Consider the following 18102-nt stretch of genomic DNA (forward strand, 5'->3'; position numbering starts at 1 on the left):
ATTCCACTCACTAGCACTAACCAAACAGTGACAATGAGTTTACTCTGTTTGAAAATAAATAAAAAAACATCAGGACTTTGGCCATCCAGGCTCAAATGTGAGTACCTCGGATCTAGGGTGCTGGAACTAGGAACTATGAGTCAATTGAGTCAAAGAAGATGGAAGTGGGTGCTGAGGTGTACCTGGTCCCGTCCTGTTGCTTCCTGTCGAAGGAGGTGCTGCGGGAGATGGCCCCCTGGGCGTAATGGAACATCTGCTGCCCGGGGCTTGGGCCCTGTGTGGGGGAGGTCCGGGACATGGATGGGCCACCACCCGGGGCTGCCGAGACGCGGTGCCAGCCGGCAGCCGTGGTAGTCTTGTACTCCACCACGGGGATGCGGTACATCTCCGAGCAGCTCCTGATAGAACAAATCAAAAAGACACATCAACAATTGAGCATCTTATTATACTGTAAGAGCATGTGTAGGTGTTGTTAAATATTATTATGTGAATCTAATGTAAAAAAAAAATAAAAAAGTGTGACGCAATCCTCATAGGTAACTCTAAGTCAATAGGAGATTTATGTGGATGTTTGGCAGATGGACTGCATTTTAAGTGTTAGGTATTTTGAGATTTTTCACTGCCAGAAATTTGTGGAGAGGTTGAAAAACTAGTTTTAATGACTCCAACCTAAGTGTATGTAAACTTCCGACTTCAACTGTATATAGACATTTGGTTAAAAGGAGACATTGTACTGATCAATAAAATGTTTGAGACTATGGTAAACATTAACTTTGGTTTGTTGTCAGAATTCCTTCAGAACACAGAGTACAGCAGTGCCGTCATAACTTGATTGATGTGACGGCTAACATGTTCTGGCAGTTGTGCAGGTGAGCCATAACACTGTCAAGAGCCATTAATCCACTGTGAAGACAGGGGAGTGCAAGCCACTAACAAGGAATAAGAATTATTGATGTAAAACCCAAAAGGTTATAGTGGTCGAAATCGTGGGAAATCGATGAAGCAATGATACGAACAGTGTTTAAAGTAGCAATTTGTCATTTTTATTTTGCCAGTGGCAACTTAAGATACTACAAACACAAACATCCAAGAAGCAAAGTTAAAAATAAAGGGACATACTCAACAAGACCCAAACCCTGCCCTTTTGAGAAAAATAAAGATACAGATTAAACCTTTAAAGATTGAGTTGGTTATATACTGAAAAAAAATATCAACGCAACATGTAAAGTGTTGGTCCCATGAGCTGAAATAAAAGACCCCATAAATGTTCCATATGCACAAAAAGCTTATTTCTCTCAAAGTTTGTGCACAAATTTGCTTACATCCATGTTGGTGAGCATTTCTCATTTTCCAAGATAATCCATCCACCTGATAGATGTGGCATATCAAGAAGTTGATTAAACAGCATGATCGTTACACAGATGCACCTTGTGCTAGGGACAACAAAAGGCCACTAAAATGTGCAGTTTTGTCACAACACAATGCCAGAGATGTCTCAAGTTGAGGGAGCATGCTAACTAAAGGACTGTCCAACAGAGCTGTTGCCAGATAATTGAATGTTCATTTCTCTACCATAAGCCGCCTCTCCAATGTTGTTTTAGAGAACGTCCAACCGGCCTCACAACCACAGACTACGGGTAAACATGCCAGCCCAGGACCTCCACATCAAACTTCTTCACCTGCGGGATTGTCTGAAACCAGCCACCCGGACAGCTGATGAAACTGATGAGTATTTATGTCTGTAATAAAGCCCATTTGCTGTGAAAAACTAATTATGATTGGCAAAACATTGGAAACATTGGAACTGTCCCTCGTCAAATCATCTGGAATGTTAAGGAGTGACTGGACAAGACCAAGCTGCGTGTTGGAGGAAAAACATTCCCTTAACGCAAATTAAAATTCAGAAAGAACAGTAAGTATTTTATAGAAACCAATACGTTGCAGACTCGCTGGGCCTGGCTCCCAAGTGGGTGGGCTTATGCACTCCCATGGCTGTGCCCCTGCCCAGTCATGTGAAATCCATACATTAGGGCCTAATGAATTTATTTAAATTTACTGATTTCCTTATATGAACTGTACCTCAGTAAAATCATTGAAATTGTTGCATGTTGCGTTGACATTTTTGTTCAGTGTAAGAATAAAACAGCGCTTAGTTTAAGTGCAAAGGAGGTGGTGGTGTTTAACCTACCTCCTGGGCGTGCCGTCTTCGTGGGGCTGAACGATGACCACACTGACTGTGTTGGACGTGCGCAGCAAGTCGATCATCTGCTCGTGGGATAGTGTGGCCACAGCCACCTTGCAGATCTCCATCAGCCGGCTGCCCGGACGGAGACCCACCTGCCAGGCGAAGCCGAAAGGCTCCACGTCCGCCACCACGCCCTCAAAGTTGACGTGGAATCCCAGCTGGCCCAGACCGTTCCGCCGAAGGGTCATCTCCACTGTCTCGCAGCCCCGGGTGACAATCTAGGACGACATGACCAAGAGAGTCAATTCCAGCCTACTCTGATCTAATGGCTTTATTAGGGATTATCCATGTTGGCAACTGTTTTGATAAGTTATGAGCATTACCTTATAAAGCCTACTGTAGGTCAACCTTTACCCCAGTTAACCTCATTAACCTCATGGCTGGCCCTCGCTTCATACTCGTCGCCAAACCCACTGGCTCCATGTCATCTACAAGACCCTGCTAGGTAAAGTCCCCCCTTATCTCAGCTCGCTGGTCACCATAGCATCTCCCACCTGTAGCACACGCTCCAGCAGGTATATCTCTCTAGTCACCCCCAAAACCAATTCTTTCTTTGGCCGCCTCTCCTTCCAGTTCTCTGCTGCCAATGACTGGAACGAACTACAAAAATCTCTGAAACTGGAAACACTTATCTCCCTCACTAGCTTTAAGCACCAACTGTCAGAGCAGCTCACAGATTACTGCACCTGTACATAGCCCACCTATAATTTAGCCCAAACAACTACCTCTTTCCCTACTGTATTTTATTTATTTATTTTGCTCCTTTGCACCCCATTATTTTTATTTCTACTTTGCACATTCTTCCATTGCAAATCTACCATTCCAGTGTTTTACTTGCTATATTGTATTTACTTTGGCCTTTTTTTGCCTTTACCTCCCTTCTCACCTCATTTGCTCACATTGTATATAGACTTGTTTATACTGTATTATTGACCGTATGTTTGTTTTACTCCATGTGTAACTCTGTGTCGTTGTATCTGTCGAACTGCTTTGCTTTATCTTGGCCAGGTCGCAATTGTAAATGAGAACTTGTTCTCAACTTGCCTACCTGGTTAAATAAAGGTAAAATAAATAAATAAAATAAAAATAAATAAAAATGGAGGGGCAGTAATTAGCAAGTTTGTGGTTTGATCTACTCCACACAAAAACAAAACTTTAAAATTGCACCGAAGCCAATGAGTACTTAAATCAGTATCCCTTTCCAAGATAAAGTTGGTTGAAAAGACTAAAGGGCTCCATTCAATCAAACTTGGCAACAAAAACTAAATATAGTCCAAAAGTGGCCTGAGCTGGCCTCTTGAAGCGCAGGAAACTGTTACGGGATTTGACCAAAAAGTTTGCCAACAACAGAAGAAATCATTTCAGAATAAACCAGCCAAAACACAATGTGAAGCTCTGCAGAGATTAGGGTCGTCACCATGCCAAAGATTTAAAAAAAAACGCCATCTCTGTTTGGAGTGGCAACGTGTTACTATTTTTCATCCAGACTCCCCAGTTCTTCACCCCTTTTTGGCATCTTAAAGCCTGGGCGTCTGAGGCTAATGGTATCATGACAACCCTAGCAGATGCTTTAGACACCTTTGGATTATCCCATTTAACTGAAATGTAAAGGGCCTGGGACATAGCGCTCAGGGACACCCGACCCCATACGACCTCTCGTCTCCCCCAAAATAACACAATTATCAACCAAATGATTAAATCAATTCCAGGCCCAAAAAAAAGCAGGAGGAAAGTACATGCCCCGGCAGGCGTTTATTACAAACAGTGATTCAAGAACAGTAACTTCTAACAACAAACATATTGTTGTGAGGCTGAGGTAAAGTGGCGGTATAATGGGGGACATCTGCTGACTAAACTGCTGTGACTTGGGCCGGCTCCCAGGACTTGAGTAATCTTCTCACTGCAGCGTTAACCCATAGTAAACCATTTAACCTAACAAGATCTTTTCACATCAGATCTTTTACAGATCTGATTGGTCAAAATACCAATTAGTGAAAAAATATCAGAATTGGGCTTCCTGTCTAAACGCAGCCAAATACTAAGGTACAAGGTTTTATGCAAGTGTCTTATGATATTAAACTACAGTTCAAAAGTTTGGGGTCACTTAGAAATGTCCTTGTTTTTGAAAGAAAATCACTTTTTTTGTCCATTAAAATATCAAATTGATCAGAAATACAGTGTAGACATTGTTAATGTTGTAAATGACTATTGTAGCTGGAAATGGCTGATTTTTAATGGAATATCTACATGGGCTAACAGAGGCCCATTATCAGCAACCTGATCACTCCTGTGTTCCAATGGCACGTTGTGTTAGGTAATCCAAGCCTTTTAAAATGATAAATTTAGATTAGCTAACACAACGTGCCATTGGAACACAGGAGTGATGGTTGCTGATAATGGGCCTCTGTACGCCTATGTAGATAATCATTTTTTTTAAATATTTAATATATATATATATTTTTAAATTAATTATTATTATTATTATTTATTTTTTATCGATCGTTCCCAGCTATAATAGTCATTTACAACATTAACAATGTCTACCCTGTATTTCTGATCAATTTGATGTTATTTTAATGGACGAACAATGTACTTTTCTTTCAAAAACAAGGACCCCAAACTTTTGAACGGTAGTGTATGTCTCAGGCAGAAGTGGCCAATCTTCTCTCTGGGCCAGTGTGGGTACAGCCAAGCAGTAACAAACCCAAACCCAATTTTCAAGTGATAAACTAAACCTAGTCTTCAGTAAATACTTGGAGAAGTTGAATTATATATGTTCCTTGTGGGTCCGATTGGCAACCACTAGTTTAAAGGACTTTAACACTTAAGCCTGGACTAAATATCATTCTCAATGGAAGATCTTAATTGAAAATACTGCTTAGTCCAGTAATAGGCTTAACCTGTGTACAGGATGTGTAGCACTGAATGATGTTGTCTTTTAGCCTAACACAACCTTCTTACCTCCAACCTCTGCATGATCTCCCGGACGTCGTCCAGGCATCCTTCCTGCGTGGAGAACACCACACACTCGCCTCGCTCGTAGAAGAGCCGGACGCTCCCAGATGTTGCGCTCCAACCAAGGACGTCGCGGCAGTAGCAGTTGAACACCACCTCCTTGGACGCCTCTTCGATCAGCACCACAAACTCATTGGAGACGGCCAGCAGGCAGCCAATGTCCGCCGATTGGCCAAAGTCCCGGGCCACCACGGCCCAAGTGACTGCCCCGTAGCTCTGGAGGTGGGCGTTCCGCCGAGGTCGGCTGCGCTCCTTCTTCTTGACACCCAACGAGATGAAGCTAAACTTGGCCGTTGAAGAGTCCACGGGGTTGGCGCTTACAAAGTTCTCAGACAAATCTTTCAGGTACTCTTGGCGCGTGCGCATGGCCATGGCGCGGAACTTGTCCGACTTATGCACCGCATTCTCACCGTTCATCATCTTGGCCAGAAGGAAGTCCCGGAACATGGCCGACTTTGGGAAGAGCACCCCCTGGGGGATGGGAGGACCGAAGGCGGGCACGTCTTTAGATCTGGTGACCGCCACACTAAAATAAAGACAAACAGCTATTTTAATCCCTCTGTCCTTTTCCATCACGGTATTTTATAAGTAACACAAACAGGTCAAAACAATACATCTGAGAGAGAATTGTTGGGGGGGGGGGGGGGGGGATTTGAATTAAAGCCACTCCCCGGAAATGAAAATGTTACAAACTGTTGTTCTGCTAATCCAAAGGGCAATTACAAGAGCAGAACAAGTGGTTTCATGATCAACTGTACGTCATATTAGATAGCTAAAGTGCTGTTCCATTGCGTGAATATAATTGGCTACACAAGCTTAATTTTTAAATCCTCTATTGTAAATAGAGGTGTGGTTTCAGTTTAAACAAATAGAGGTTGTTTCAACCCTCACAGTGGTGTAGGTAGTGACAAGCCTACTGGTGTTTCTGTATGATCACAATTGTGATTCAAGACTCAGGTCCACTCACAGTAAGGGCCGGAAATCATCGTACTGGATTTGAATCGTACAGCAGCATATCCAAATTAAATCTAATTATAGGTCGCTAACACAGATTTGCAGATGTTACCGCAGATGCAGCAAAATGCTTGTGTATCTAGCTCCAACAGATCAGTAATAGCTAGCAATTAAAAAACGTAAACTATACAATCCAGAAAAATAACGAGCAATGTCAAGAGACTGGAATGTATATATACACACACACACACATACATACATATATATATATACACAAAAAATCCTACAATGTGATTTTCTGGATCTTTTTTTTTCATTTTGTCTGTCATAATTGAAGTGTACCTATGATGAAAATTACAGGCCTCTCATCTTTTTAAGTGGGAGAACTTGCACAATTGGTGGCTGACGAAATACTTTTTTGCCCCACTGTACATACACATACACACGCATATAAATGGTGTAAAGGCAGTAGGGACATTATTGTCCAGCAGTTGATATATAGGTTGATCCATGACTAGAATACAGTTTGAGTGCATTCGGAAAGTATTCAGACCCCTTGACTTTTTCCAAATTTTATTATGTTACATCCTTATTTTTTCCCTTATCAATCTACACACAATACCCCATGACAGGTTCACACATTTAAAAAAAAAAAACATAAATATCACATTTACATAAGTATTCAGACCCTTTACTCAGTACTTTGCTGAAGAACTTTTGGCAGCGATTACAGCCTGGAGTCTTCTTGGATTTGAAGCTACAAGCTTGGCACTAGAGGTCGGCCGATTAATCGGAATGGCCGATTAATTAGGGCCGATTTCAAGTTTTCATAACAATCGGAAATCTATTTAACTAGGCAAGTCAGTTAAGAACCTATTCTTATTTTCAATGACAGTGGGTTAACTGCCTTGTTCAGGGGAAGAAGGACAGATTTTCACCTTGTCAGCTCGGGGGATCCAATCTTGCAACCTTACAGTTAACTAGTCCAACGCAATAACGACCTGCCTCTCTCGTTGCACTCCACAAGGAGACTGCCTGTTACGCGAATGCAGTAAGCCAAGATAAGTTGCTAGCTAGCATTAAACTTATCTTATAAAAAACAATCAATCATAATCACTAGTTAACTACACATGGTTAATGATGTGACTAGATATATGCGTTGCATATAATCTGACCGAGCATACAAGCATACAAGTACTTAAGTATCTGACTGAGTGGTGGTAGGCAGAAGCAGGCACGTAAACATTCATTCAAACAGCACTTTCGTGCGTTTTGACAGCAGCTCTTCATTGTGCGTCAAGCATTGCACACTTCAAGCTTATCAACTCCCTAGATGAGGCTCGTGTAACCGAAGTGAAATGGCTAGCTAGTTAGCGTGCACTAATTGTCTTTGTGTTGCTGGTTCGAGCCCAGGGAGGAGCGAGGAGAGGGATGGAAGCTATACTGTTACACTGGCAATACTAAAGTGACTAAGGTTAATGAAATACAAATGGTATAGAGGGAAATAGTCCTATAAATCACTACAACCTAAAACTTCTTACCTGGGAATATTGAAGACTCATGTTAAAAGGAAATACCAGATTTCATATGTTCTCATGTTCTGAGCAAGGAACTGAAACGTTAGCTTTCTTACATTGCACTTTTACTTTCTTCTCCAACACTTTGTTTTTGCATTATTTAAACCAAATTGAACATGTTTCATTATTTATTTGAGGCTAAATTAATTTTATTGATGTATTATATTAAGTTAAAATAAGTGTTCATTCAGTATTGTTGTTATTGTCATTATTACAAATACATTCCAAAAAATGAATCGTTATCGGTTTTTAAATCGGTATCGGGTTTTAGGTCCTCTAATAATCGGTATTAAAATCATAAATCGGTCGACCTCTACTTGGCACACCTGTATTTGGGGAGTTTCTCCCATTCTTTTTTGCAGATCCTCTCGATCGCTGTCAGGTTGGATGGGGAAGTGTTGCTGCACAGCTATTTTCAGGTCTTTCCAGAGATGTTCGATCATGTTCAAGTCTGGGCTCTGTGTCACTCAAGGACATTCAGCGACTTGTCCAGAAGCCACTCCTGCATGGTTTTGGCTGTGTGCTTAGGGTCGTTGTCCTATTGGAAGGTGAATCTTGGCCCCAGTCAGAGGTCCTGTGCGTTCTGGAGCAGGTTTTCATCAAGGATCTCTCTGTACTTTGCGCTGTTCATCCTACCCTCAAATCCTGTCTCCCAGTCCCTGAAAACATCCCCACAGCATGATGCTGCCATCACGCCTCACCGTAGGGATGGTGGCTGGTTTCCTCCAGACGTGACTCTTGGCATTTAGACCAAAGAGTTCAATCTTGGTTTCATCAGACCAGGGCATCTTGTTTCTAGTAGTCTGAGAGCCTTTAGGTGCCTTTTGGCAAACTCCAAGTGGGCTGTCCTGTGCCTTTTGCTGAGGAGTGGCTTCCGTCTGGCCACCAAAGAGTCCTGATTGGTGGAGTGCTGCAGAGATGTCCTTCTGGAAAGTTATCCCATCCCCACAGAGGAACTCTGGGGCTCTGTCAGAGTGAGCATTGGGTTCTTGGTCACCTCACTGACCAAGGCCCTTCTCCCCCAATTGCTCAGTTTGGCCGAGCGGACAGCTTTAGTAAGAGCCTTGGCGATTCCAATCTTCTTCCATTTAAGAATGACGGAGGCCACTGTGTTCTTGGGGACCTTCAATGCTGCAGACATTTTTTTGGTACCGTTCCCCAGATCTGTACCTCAACACATTCCTGTCTTGGAGCTCTACAGACAATTTCTTCAGCTTCATTGCTTGGTTTTTGCTCTGACATGTACTGTCAACTGTGGGACCTTATATATACAGGTGTGTGCCTTTCCAAATCATGTCCAATCAATTGAATTTGCCACAGGTGGACTCTAATCAAGTTGTAGAAACATCAAGGATGATCAATGGAAACAGGATGCACCTTTAGCTCAATTTCAAGTCTCATAGATGATTTCCATAATTATTCAAACCTTTGTGATCCGTTTATTTATTTGTTTAAATTTGCTAAGTTTCCTAAAAACCTGTTTTCACTTCATCATTATGGGTTATTGTGCATAGATTGATGAGGAAAACAATTAATTTGATACATTTTAGAGTAAGGCTGCAACGTAACAAAATGTGGGAAAAGGGGTCCGAAAACTTTACAAATGCACTGTACATACAAAATGTGGGTTAACCAGTATGTAAACACTATTAAAGTGACCAGTGTTCAATGCCTATGTACATAGGGCAGCAGTCTAAGGAGCAGGGGTAGAGTACCATGTGGTAGCCGGCAAGAACAGTGACTAAGTGTCAGGGCAGGGAACTGAGTGGAGGCCGGCTAGTGGGGACTGTAACAGTCTGATGGCCTGGAGATACAAGCAGTGTCTCAGTTTCTCGGTCCCAGCTTTGATGCACCTGTACGGTCTCTGCCTTCAAGATGGTAGCGGCGTTCCCGTGACACCGGGTGCTGTACCCCCGTCACCAGGCAGTGTACCCCCGGTGACGTGTTGGGCTGACCGCACCACCCTCTGGAGAGCCCTGCAGTTGCGGGCGGTGCAATTGCCATACCATGCAGTGATACAGCCCGACAGGATGCTCACAGTGGTGAATCTGTAGAAGTTTGTGAGGGTCTAAAGGCATCCTGCATGTTTCAGTTCGGCCTAAGTCGGCAAATGAGTGTGTTCGCATACTCCCTTCTGAACTGTTTCGTCTGGGAAGCATGCGGATGTCTTCAGGGACCAAGCTGAATTTCTTCAGCCTCCTGAAGTTGAAGAGGCACTGGTGCTTCTTCTTCACCACGCTCTCGGTGTGAAGGGACCATTTCAGGCTGTCCGTGATGTGTACGCTGAGGAACGTGTACTTTTCACTTCCACTGCGGCCGTCGATGTGGATGGGGGAGTGCTCTCTCTGCTGTCTCCTGTAGTCCACAATCAGCTCCTTCGTTTTGAAGACGTTGAGATTATTTTCCTGACACCACTCCACCCAGTTCCCTCACCTTCTCACTGTAGGCCGTCTCATCGTTGTTGGTTATCAGGCCTACAATCGTCAGCAAACCTAATGATTGAGTTGGAGAAATGAGTGGCCACACTGTCAAGAGTAAACAGGGAGCACAGGAAGGGGCTGAGCACACACAGCTGTGAAGACCAGTGTTGAAGACCAACAACACCTCTGCCACTCTGCCTAACCTTACCACTTGGGGTCAGCCCGTCAGGAAATCCAGGACCGAGTTACACAGGGAAGGGTTCAGACCAAGGCCCTGAGCCTCTTTCATCATAGCGCTTGATGGTTTTGCGACTGCACTTGAAGAAACCTTCCAAGTTCTTGAAATGTTCCATGTTGACTGACCTTCATGTCTTAAAGTAACGGACTGTCGTTTCTCTTTGCTTATTTGAGCTGTTCTTGCCATAATATGCACTTGGTATTATACCAAATAGGGCTATCTTCTGTAAAACCACCCCTACCTTGTGACAACACAACTGATTGGCTCAAACACATTAAGGGGCACACCTGTTAATTTAAATGCATTCTAGGTGACTACCTTATGAAGCTGGTTGAGAGAATACCAAGATTGATGACAGCTTTGCACAAAGGTTGGCTACTTTGAAGAATCTCAAATATAAAATATTTAGATTTGTTTAACACTTGTTGGGTTACTACATGATTCCATATGTGTTATTTCATAGTTTTGATGTCTTCACTACTATTTTACAAAGTAGAAAATAGTAAAAATAAAGAAAAACCCTGGAATGAGTAGGTGTGTCCAAACTTTTGGGTGCCAGGTAAGGTAGAGGTGATAAGATCCTTAACTAGTCTCTCAAAGCACATCATGATGACAGAAGTGAGTGCTATGGGGTGATAGACATTTAGTTCAATTACCTTTGCTTTATTGGGTACAGGAATAATGGTGGACATCTTGATGTAAGTGGGGACAACAGACTGGGATATGGAGATAAAATATGTCTGTAAACACTTCAGCCAGCTGGTCTGCTTTGAGGACGTGGCCCTGGCAGCCTAGCTTGTACAGGTCCACATTCCCAGTCACCTTGCCATGGTTAAATGCGATGTTTCACACTTTTAGTTTTGCGCGAATGCCGCAATCTATTCACAGTTTTTGGTTTAGATGAGTTCTAATCGTCACAGTGGGACAACATCCTCTATGCATTTCCTTATGAACCCAGTCAGTGTGTACATCAATACTACTATTCTAAGGAGGCGACCCAGAATATTTCCAGGTCCGCGTGATCAAAACAATCTTGAAGCATAGATTTCGATTGGTCAGACCAACATTGAGCAGTCCATACCACGGGAGCTTCCTGTACCCATTTTGCCTATAGGTGGGCAGGAGCAGAACAGAGGTTGTGGTCAAATTTGCCGAAGGGAGGGAGGGGGATGGTCTTGTAGCCCGCCTCAAAAGGGAGAGTAGCAATGATCCACAGTCTGTGTTGCGCATGTAGCACAGGAGATGTGTTGATTGGATTTCGGTAGCCTTTTCCTCAGATTTCCTTTATTAAAGTCCCCAGTTACAATAAATGCGGCCTCACAATAAGCGGCAATGACGATGACCGAATAAATGTATTTTGGGGGGTAATGCGGTCGGCATTTGATGGTGAGGTATTCCAAATTGGGAGAACGTTACCACAATCACACAGTTGTTAATCATGAAACTTTATTTTTTTTGACTGTACAATGGACAGAGAACCCTGCTGGCTAAATGGACAATATATCTGCAGAGTCATGATTCTGTCTCTCTGGAAAGAGATCATAAGCCCTAAGCTTGTCTACTTTATTGTCCAAGGACTGAACGTTAGCGATGGAGGGAGTTGACACTTGATTCAACAATCATTAATAAGAGGTACTTCTTAAAATGATTGGATTGCAGCCTTATTGAAAATTGGGCCCTGAGGTACATGAACGGTTGAATCAATGCAAGTTAATTGAAACCAGCTTTACACATCTCTCGCACCATGTATTTTAGAAGTATCAGTGGGAATGCTTTGCTCACCTGTAGCAAACATTTTCTGTGCAAGGGTTGTGAACTCTGACGATGATGAACACGTGCTGGAAGTGTGAGCGAATGTTTTTGGGAGTGAAGGGAAGAGCACCAGGTTCCTGGAAGATGACGGTGACGATGTCATTTCCAATGTGCCTCTTCCTCAGTAGCTAAATAGCAAGAAAAGGAAACGGAAAAGAAAAAGCACATTAGAATTCAGAAAAATAAATGCCCTTACAGTATATGAGAGACTAGGACAAGGTCTCAAAGGCTGATTGAAGACCTAATTGATGGAAATCTATCCCACTCTAGAACACAAGTCAAGCTGTTAAGTGGTCAAGGAAAGGATATGGAGGACAGTAAAACATGTTTATTTGGAGTCTATCAGAGGGCCTGTGGGAGCTATAGTACTGTCATATTGCTTATACCTCTCATAATCCTTGCCAATCAACAGAAGTGCTGAAGGCAGTGGCTAGGGTCCAGGGGTTTCTAACAGGGCGATAGCCTCCTCACCAGGAGGCCATAATCTGTTAAGTCCCTTGGTGTAGGTGGTAAACAAACGGGATGAGGGGTGGAATTGACTGGATAAAGGGGCTCAAGTAGTGGCAGAGCCTCTGCCGACCTTGGGGGGGGGGGGGGGGGGTTACGGCTAATCTCAGAAATCAAATGGGATCCCAGGGGAGGAATGAAACTTCAAATCCTAATAATTTGGCCCAAGACACTTGGCCCGTTCTGATTTCGGAAAGCTCAGAAAGACACTGGCCCTCGTTCCTGTATAGGTGGCTTTCAATGAACGCTGGGCAGATTGCGGCATATGTCCAGGAATCAGGATTGCCAGATGGCCACAGCTTTAAGATGGCCTAAAAATCTTTATTAATGTAATTTCATTTCAGACTTGCAGAATAGTCCATTAATATAAAAAAAACTGTGATCCGAATGCTGTTCCCAAGAGCTTTATGTAAGATACTGCTTACAACTGCAAAGCAAATAGAATCAACATGGTGCACGTGACAATTCATTTACAGGGCGTGTTGCTATGGTCTCGATAGAAAGACCCACCTAGGCATATTCACAGACACCAAGCAGAGTGGGGAATTGAATTGAGGAGTGCATGCGAAATTGTTGTCGTGGCAACATCTACAGAAATATAATTTCCAATTAACATGTCACTGACTGGGGGAAATTATGCGGAACTCTGAAATGATGAGTGCTAATTTCTAATATTGGAGAGCAGATTGTGACTAAAGGATCAACATGGCAAGCTACCTGTTGTAGTAAAGGGGTAGAAACTATAAGAAATGTTCATGAAAATGATCACCATAATTACGATAAAAAAAAGGGTTGCAATTTAGAGTTAACTTCACTAACAAGTGATTTTTAAAAATATTCTTCACAGCAGCTTAAAAACTGTGAGCTTGACTTGAGTTTCATATGGAATTGTTTTAAGATGGTCATATCAAGGATCATTTAGCCATTTGATTTAGAATTTTAGAACCCCTTTAGGTATCCCCCCAAAATATTAAAACAATATTTGTTGAAACATTGAATTTGGGCTTACTGAATTTAGCCGATAGAAACACATTGATAAAATAAAATTAAAAAAACAGATCCTTTTTAGATCCTTTTTTTTACTAAGTTTGTTTTGAAGTGTCTGTCCTATATCTGAGTGATATAAGATCAGGAAACTATTTTATTATTTTTGCACATATTTACCCCATTATTTGGGCACTAAACTATTTCCATATATACTTTAATAACATTTTGTAACTGGTATCGGGTTGCCAGTTAAACCCTTGTAATAAAATATATACAACTATCTTAGACGGATTTTTGATGGGGATTTTTTTATTATGCCAATTAGATTGTCGCAGAGTCGCGGAAATGAACTCAAGATGGTTATGTGCAGTGGTGTAAAGTACTTAAGTAAAAATACTTTGAAGTACTACTTAAGTAACTTTTACTTTACTTCATTCCAACAGAAAATAATGTACTATTTACCCCATACATTTTCCTTGACACCCAAAAGTACTCGTTATAATTTGAATGCTTAGCAGGACAGGAAAATGGTCCAATTCACACTCTGATCAAGAGAACATCCCTGGTCATCCCATACTAAGGGATCTTTACTTTTACTCAAGTATGACAATTGGGTACTTTTTCCACCACTGGTTATGTGAACATTTCAAGTTTAAATTCAGCCCTTAATATTTAAAAAACGGACCTACGAGATCCTTGTGTTAATTATCAAAAAGGTGTTAAATTGCTCTTTTGAAGTGGCACTCCAAAATCTGGCTTTAAGGGCAGTTACAACAATATTCAAATACCTGTGGCAGTGACATTTGCCAAGACCAATCTCTCAGATTACTTACACAAATGTTGGGGGCCCACTGTGTGTGGACACAGATTGACTAGAGCTGCTTTAAAAGGGATACTTTGGGATGTTGGCAATGAGGCCTTATAGCTACTGTCACAGAGTCAGATGAACTTGTGGATAAAAGTGTTACTCATCAGTGTCCAGTATGAAGGAAGTTAGAGGTAGCATTGCTAGCAGATACCCATAGACTTCCAGAGTCCACTCACCTGTTGTCTGTTGTTGGGGGTGTAGGGGAGCAGTGTGGACACGTGGAACATCAGTTCATAGTCTTTGTAAGTAGTGTAGAGAGAATGTGTTCCAGTGGAATCCGCTGTAACACCCAAACAAAGAATTTAGGTCAGAGCAGCTCAGACAGACATTCTAAACAATAGAATTGAAAATAATGTAATACTGCAGTCTCCGGGAAAAATGATCTGCAATAAGATCATTGCATCCTGCAACAATAATCCTGTGGTATTGCCAGGGACGGCCCATTTGTTTTCGTGAGGCCCCCCCATTATTAGTCAAATAACGATAATACAGCGCAAATGATTTTTAAAAAACAAATGTACACAGGACCGCTGGGCTGACCACCTATTTCTGGGTATTTCTAAATGGCCCGTTCTCTTTCCCTAGACCTCAGAAACGACACTGGCCCTGGTTCCTGTATAGGTGGCTTTATATGAATGCTGGGCAGATTGCGTGTTATGTCTAGGAATCAGGATTGACAGACGGACACAGCTTTAAGATGGCATAAAATCTTGATTGCTGTAACTGAATTTCAGACCTCCAGAATAATCCAAAAACAGTGATCTGAATGATTTCCCCAAGAGCATTACGCAAGATACTGCTTAGAACAGCAAAGCAAATAAAACCAACCAGGGTACACACGACAATAAATGTATATACAGTGTTGCTATGGTTTAGATAGAAAAGACCCATCCGGGTTTATTCACAGAAACCAAGTCAAATCAAGCTTTATTTATACAGCTCATTTCAGACATGGAATGCAACTAAATGTGCTTCACAGGAAGAAAAAAAAAGAAAGAAAAAGGAAAATAAAAGCTGAAATATTTACTACACAACAAACATAAGAATAAAAAATGAGTGACAAAAACTGAATGACTAAAAAGCACCCGAAGGAAAAGCAAAGCTAAAAAGATATGTTTTAAGATCTCATATACAGTTGAAGTTGGAAGTTTACAAAAAAATGAACACTATCTCTTAATCAGTGCTCAGACTGTCCGCAAAAGGCAGAGAGAGGCTGAGGGCTTGTAGGCCTGTTTGTAAGGCAGGTCCTCACCTGACATCACCGGCAACAGCGTCACTTTTGGGCACAAACCCACCATCGCTGGACCAGACAGGACTGGCAAAAAGTGCTCTCCACTGACGAGTCGCATTTTTGTCTCACCAGGGGTGATGGTCGGAGTCACGTTTATCGTCGAAGGAATGAGTGTTGCACTGAGGCCTGTACTCTGGAGCGGGATCGATTTGGAGGTGGAGGGTCCGTCATGGTCTGGGACGGTGTGTCACAGCATCATCGGACTGAGCTTGTTGTCATTGCAGGCAATCTCAACGCTGTGCGTTACAGGGAAGACATCCTCCTCCCTCATGTGGTACCCTTCCTGCAGGCTCATCCTGACATAACCCTCCAGCATGACAATGCCACCAGCCATACTGCTCGTTCTGTGCGTGATTTCCTGCAAGATCGGAATGTCAGTGTTGGCCAGGGAAGAGCCCGGATCTCAATCCCATTGAGCACGTCTGGGATCTGTTGGATCGGAGGGTGAGGGCTGGGGTCATTCCCCCCAGAAATGTACGGGAACTTGCAGGTGCCTTGGTGGAAGATTGGGGTAACATCTCACAGCAAGAACTGGGAAATCTGGTGCAGCCCATGAGGAGGAGATGCACTTAATGCAGCTGGTGGTCACACCAGATACTGACTGTTACTTTTGATTTTGACCCCCCCCCCCCCTTTGTTCAGGGACACATTCCATTTTTGTTCGTCACATGTCTGTGGAACTTGTTCAGTTTATGTCTCAGTTATTGAATCTTGTTATGTTCACACAAATATTTACACATGTTAAGTTTGCTGAAAATAAAACGCAGTTGACAGTGAGAGGACGTTTATGTTTTTTGCTGAGTTTATATACACATACGGGAATCAGTACCAATCAGTCCTGGTGTTGCCAGCATCAAGCAGAAGGCAACAACAGCTCTGAAGTTGGCCAAACTCATACCTCCATAGACTTTAGTCATATCTCCATATACAGTGGCTTGGTTTTCACATTCAATGATAACTTGTTTCACATACAGTGCCTTGCGAAAGTATTCGGCCCCCTTGAACTTTGCGACCTTTTGCCACATTTCAGGCTTCAAACATAAAGATATAAAACTGTATTTTTTTGTGAAGAATCAACAACAAGTGGGACACAATCATGAAGTGGAACGACATTTATTGGATATTTATAACTTTTTTAACAAATCAAAAACTGAAAAATTGGGCGTGCAAAATTATTCAGCCCCCTTAAGTTAATACTTTGTAGCGCCACCTTTTGCTGCGATTACAGCTGTAAGTCGCTTGGGGTATGTCTCTATCAGTTTTGCACATCGAGAGACTGAAATTTTTTCCCATTCCTCCTTGCAAAACAGCTCGAGCTCAGTGAGGTTGGATGGAGAGCATTTGTGAACAGCAGTTTTCAGTTCTTTCCACAGATTCTCAATTGGATTCAGGTCTGGACTTTGACTTGGCCATTCTAACACCTGGATATGTTTATTTTTGAACCATTCCATTGTAGATTTTGCTTTATGTTTTGGATCATTGTCTTGTTGGAAGACAAATCTCCGTCCCAGTCTCAGGTCTTTTGCAGACTCCATCAGGTTTTCTTCCAGAATGGTCCTGTATTTGGCTCCATCCATCTTCCCATCAATTTGAACCATCTTCCCTGTCCCTGCTGAAGAAAAGCAGGCCCAAAACATTATGCTGCCACCACCATGTTTGACAGTGGGGATGGTGTGTTCAGGGTGATGAGCTGTGTTGCTTTTACGCCAAACATAACGTTTTGCATTGTTGCCAAAAAGTTCCATTTTGGTTTCATCTGACCAGAGCACCTTCTTCCACATGTTTGGTGTGTCTCCCAGGTGGCTTGTGGCAAACTTTAAACAACACTTTTTATGGATATCTTTAAGAAATGGCTTTCTTCTTGCCACTCTTCCATAAAGGCCAGATTTGTGCAATATACGACTGATTGTTGTCCTATGGACAGAGTCTCCCACCTCAGCTGTAGATCTCTGCAGTTCATCCAGAGTGATCATGGGCCTCTTGGCTGCATCTCTGATCAGTCTTCTCCTTGTATGAGATGAAAGTTTAGAGGGACGGCCAGGTCTTGGTAGATTTGCAGTGGTCTGATACTCCTTCCCTTTCGATATTATCGCTTGCACAGTGCTCCTTGGGATGTTTAAAGCTTGGGAAATCTTTTTGTATCCAAATCCAGCTTTAAACGTCTTCACAACAGTATCTCGGACCTGCC

The 18102-nt window shown here is 42.5% G+C and overlaps 1 protein-coding gene across 8 annotated transcripts in view; it reads right to left on the reverse strand.

Annotated features, from left to right (window-relative positions):
* Positions 1 to 18102, reverse strand: part of LOC109875481 (signal-induced proliferation-associated 1-like protein 2) — a 106385-nt gene that overhangs the window by 34220 nt on the left and 54063 nt on the right. For all 8 annotated transcript variants that reach the window (XM_020467807.2, XM_031799776.1, XM_020467809.2 and 5 more), the window contains exons 6-10: positions 14800 to 14903; positions 12232 to 12389; positions 5207 to 5786; positions 2189 to 2463; positions 183 to 398 (exon numbers count right to left, since the gene is read on the reverse strand). In XM_020467807.2, the coding sequence (XP_020323396.1) occupies positions 183 to 398; positions 2189 to 2463; positions 5207 to 5786; positions 12232 to 12389; positions 14800 to 14903 (1333 nt within the window). The remainder of the gene's footprint in view (positions 1 to 182; positions 399 to 2188; positions 2464 to 5206; positions 5787 to 12231; positions 12390 to 14799; positions 14904 to 18102) is intronic.

This window comes from Oncorhynchus kisutch, linkage group LG20 (genome assembly GCF_002021735.2).
Source record: "Oncorhynchus kisutch isolate 150728-3 linkage group LG20, Okis_V2, whole genome shotgun sequence".
NCBI lineage: Eukaryota > Metazoa > Chordata > Actinopteri > Salmoniformes > Salmonidae > Oncorhynchus > Oncorhynchus kisutch.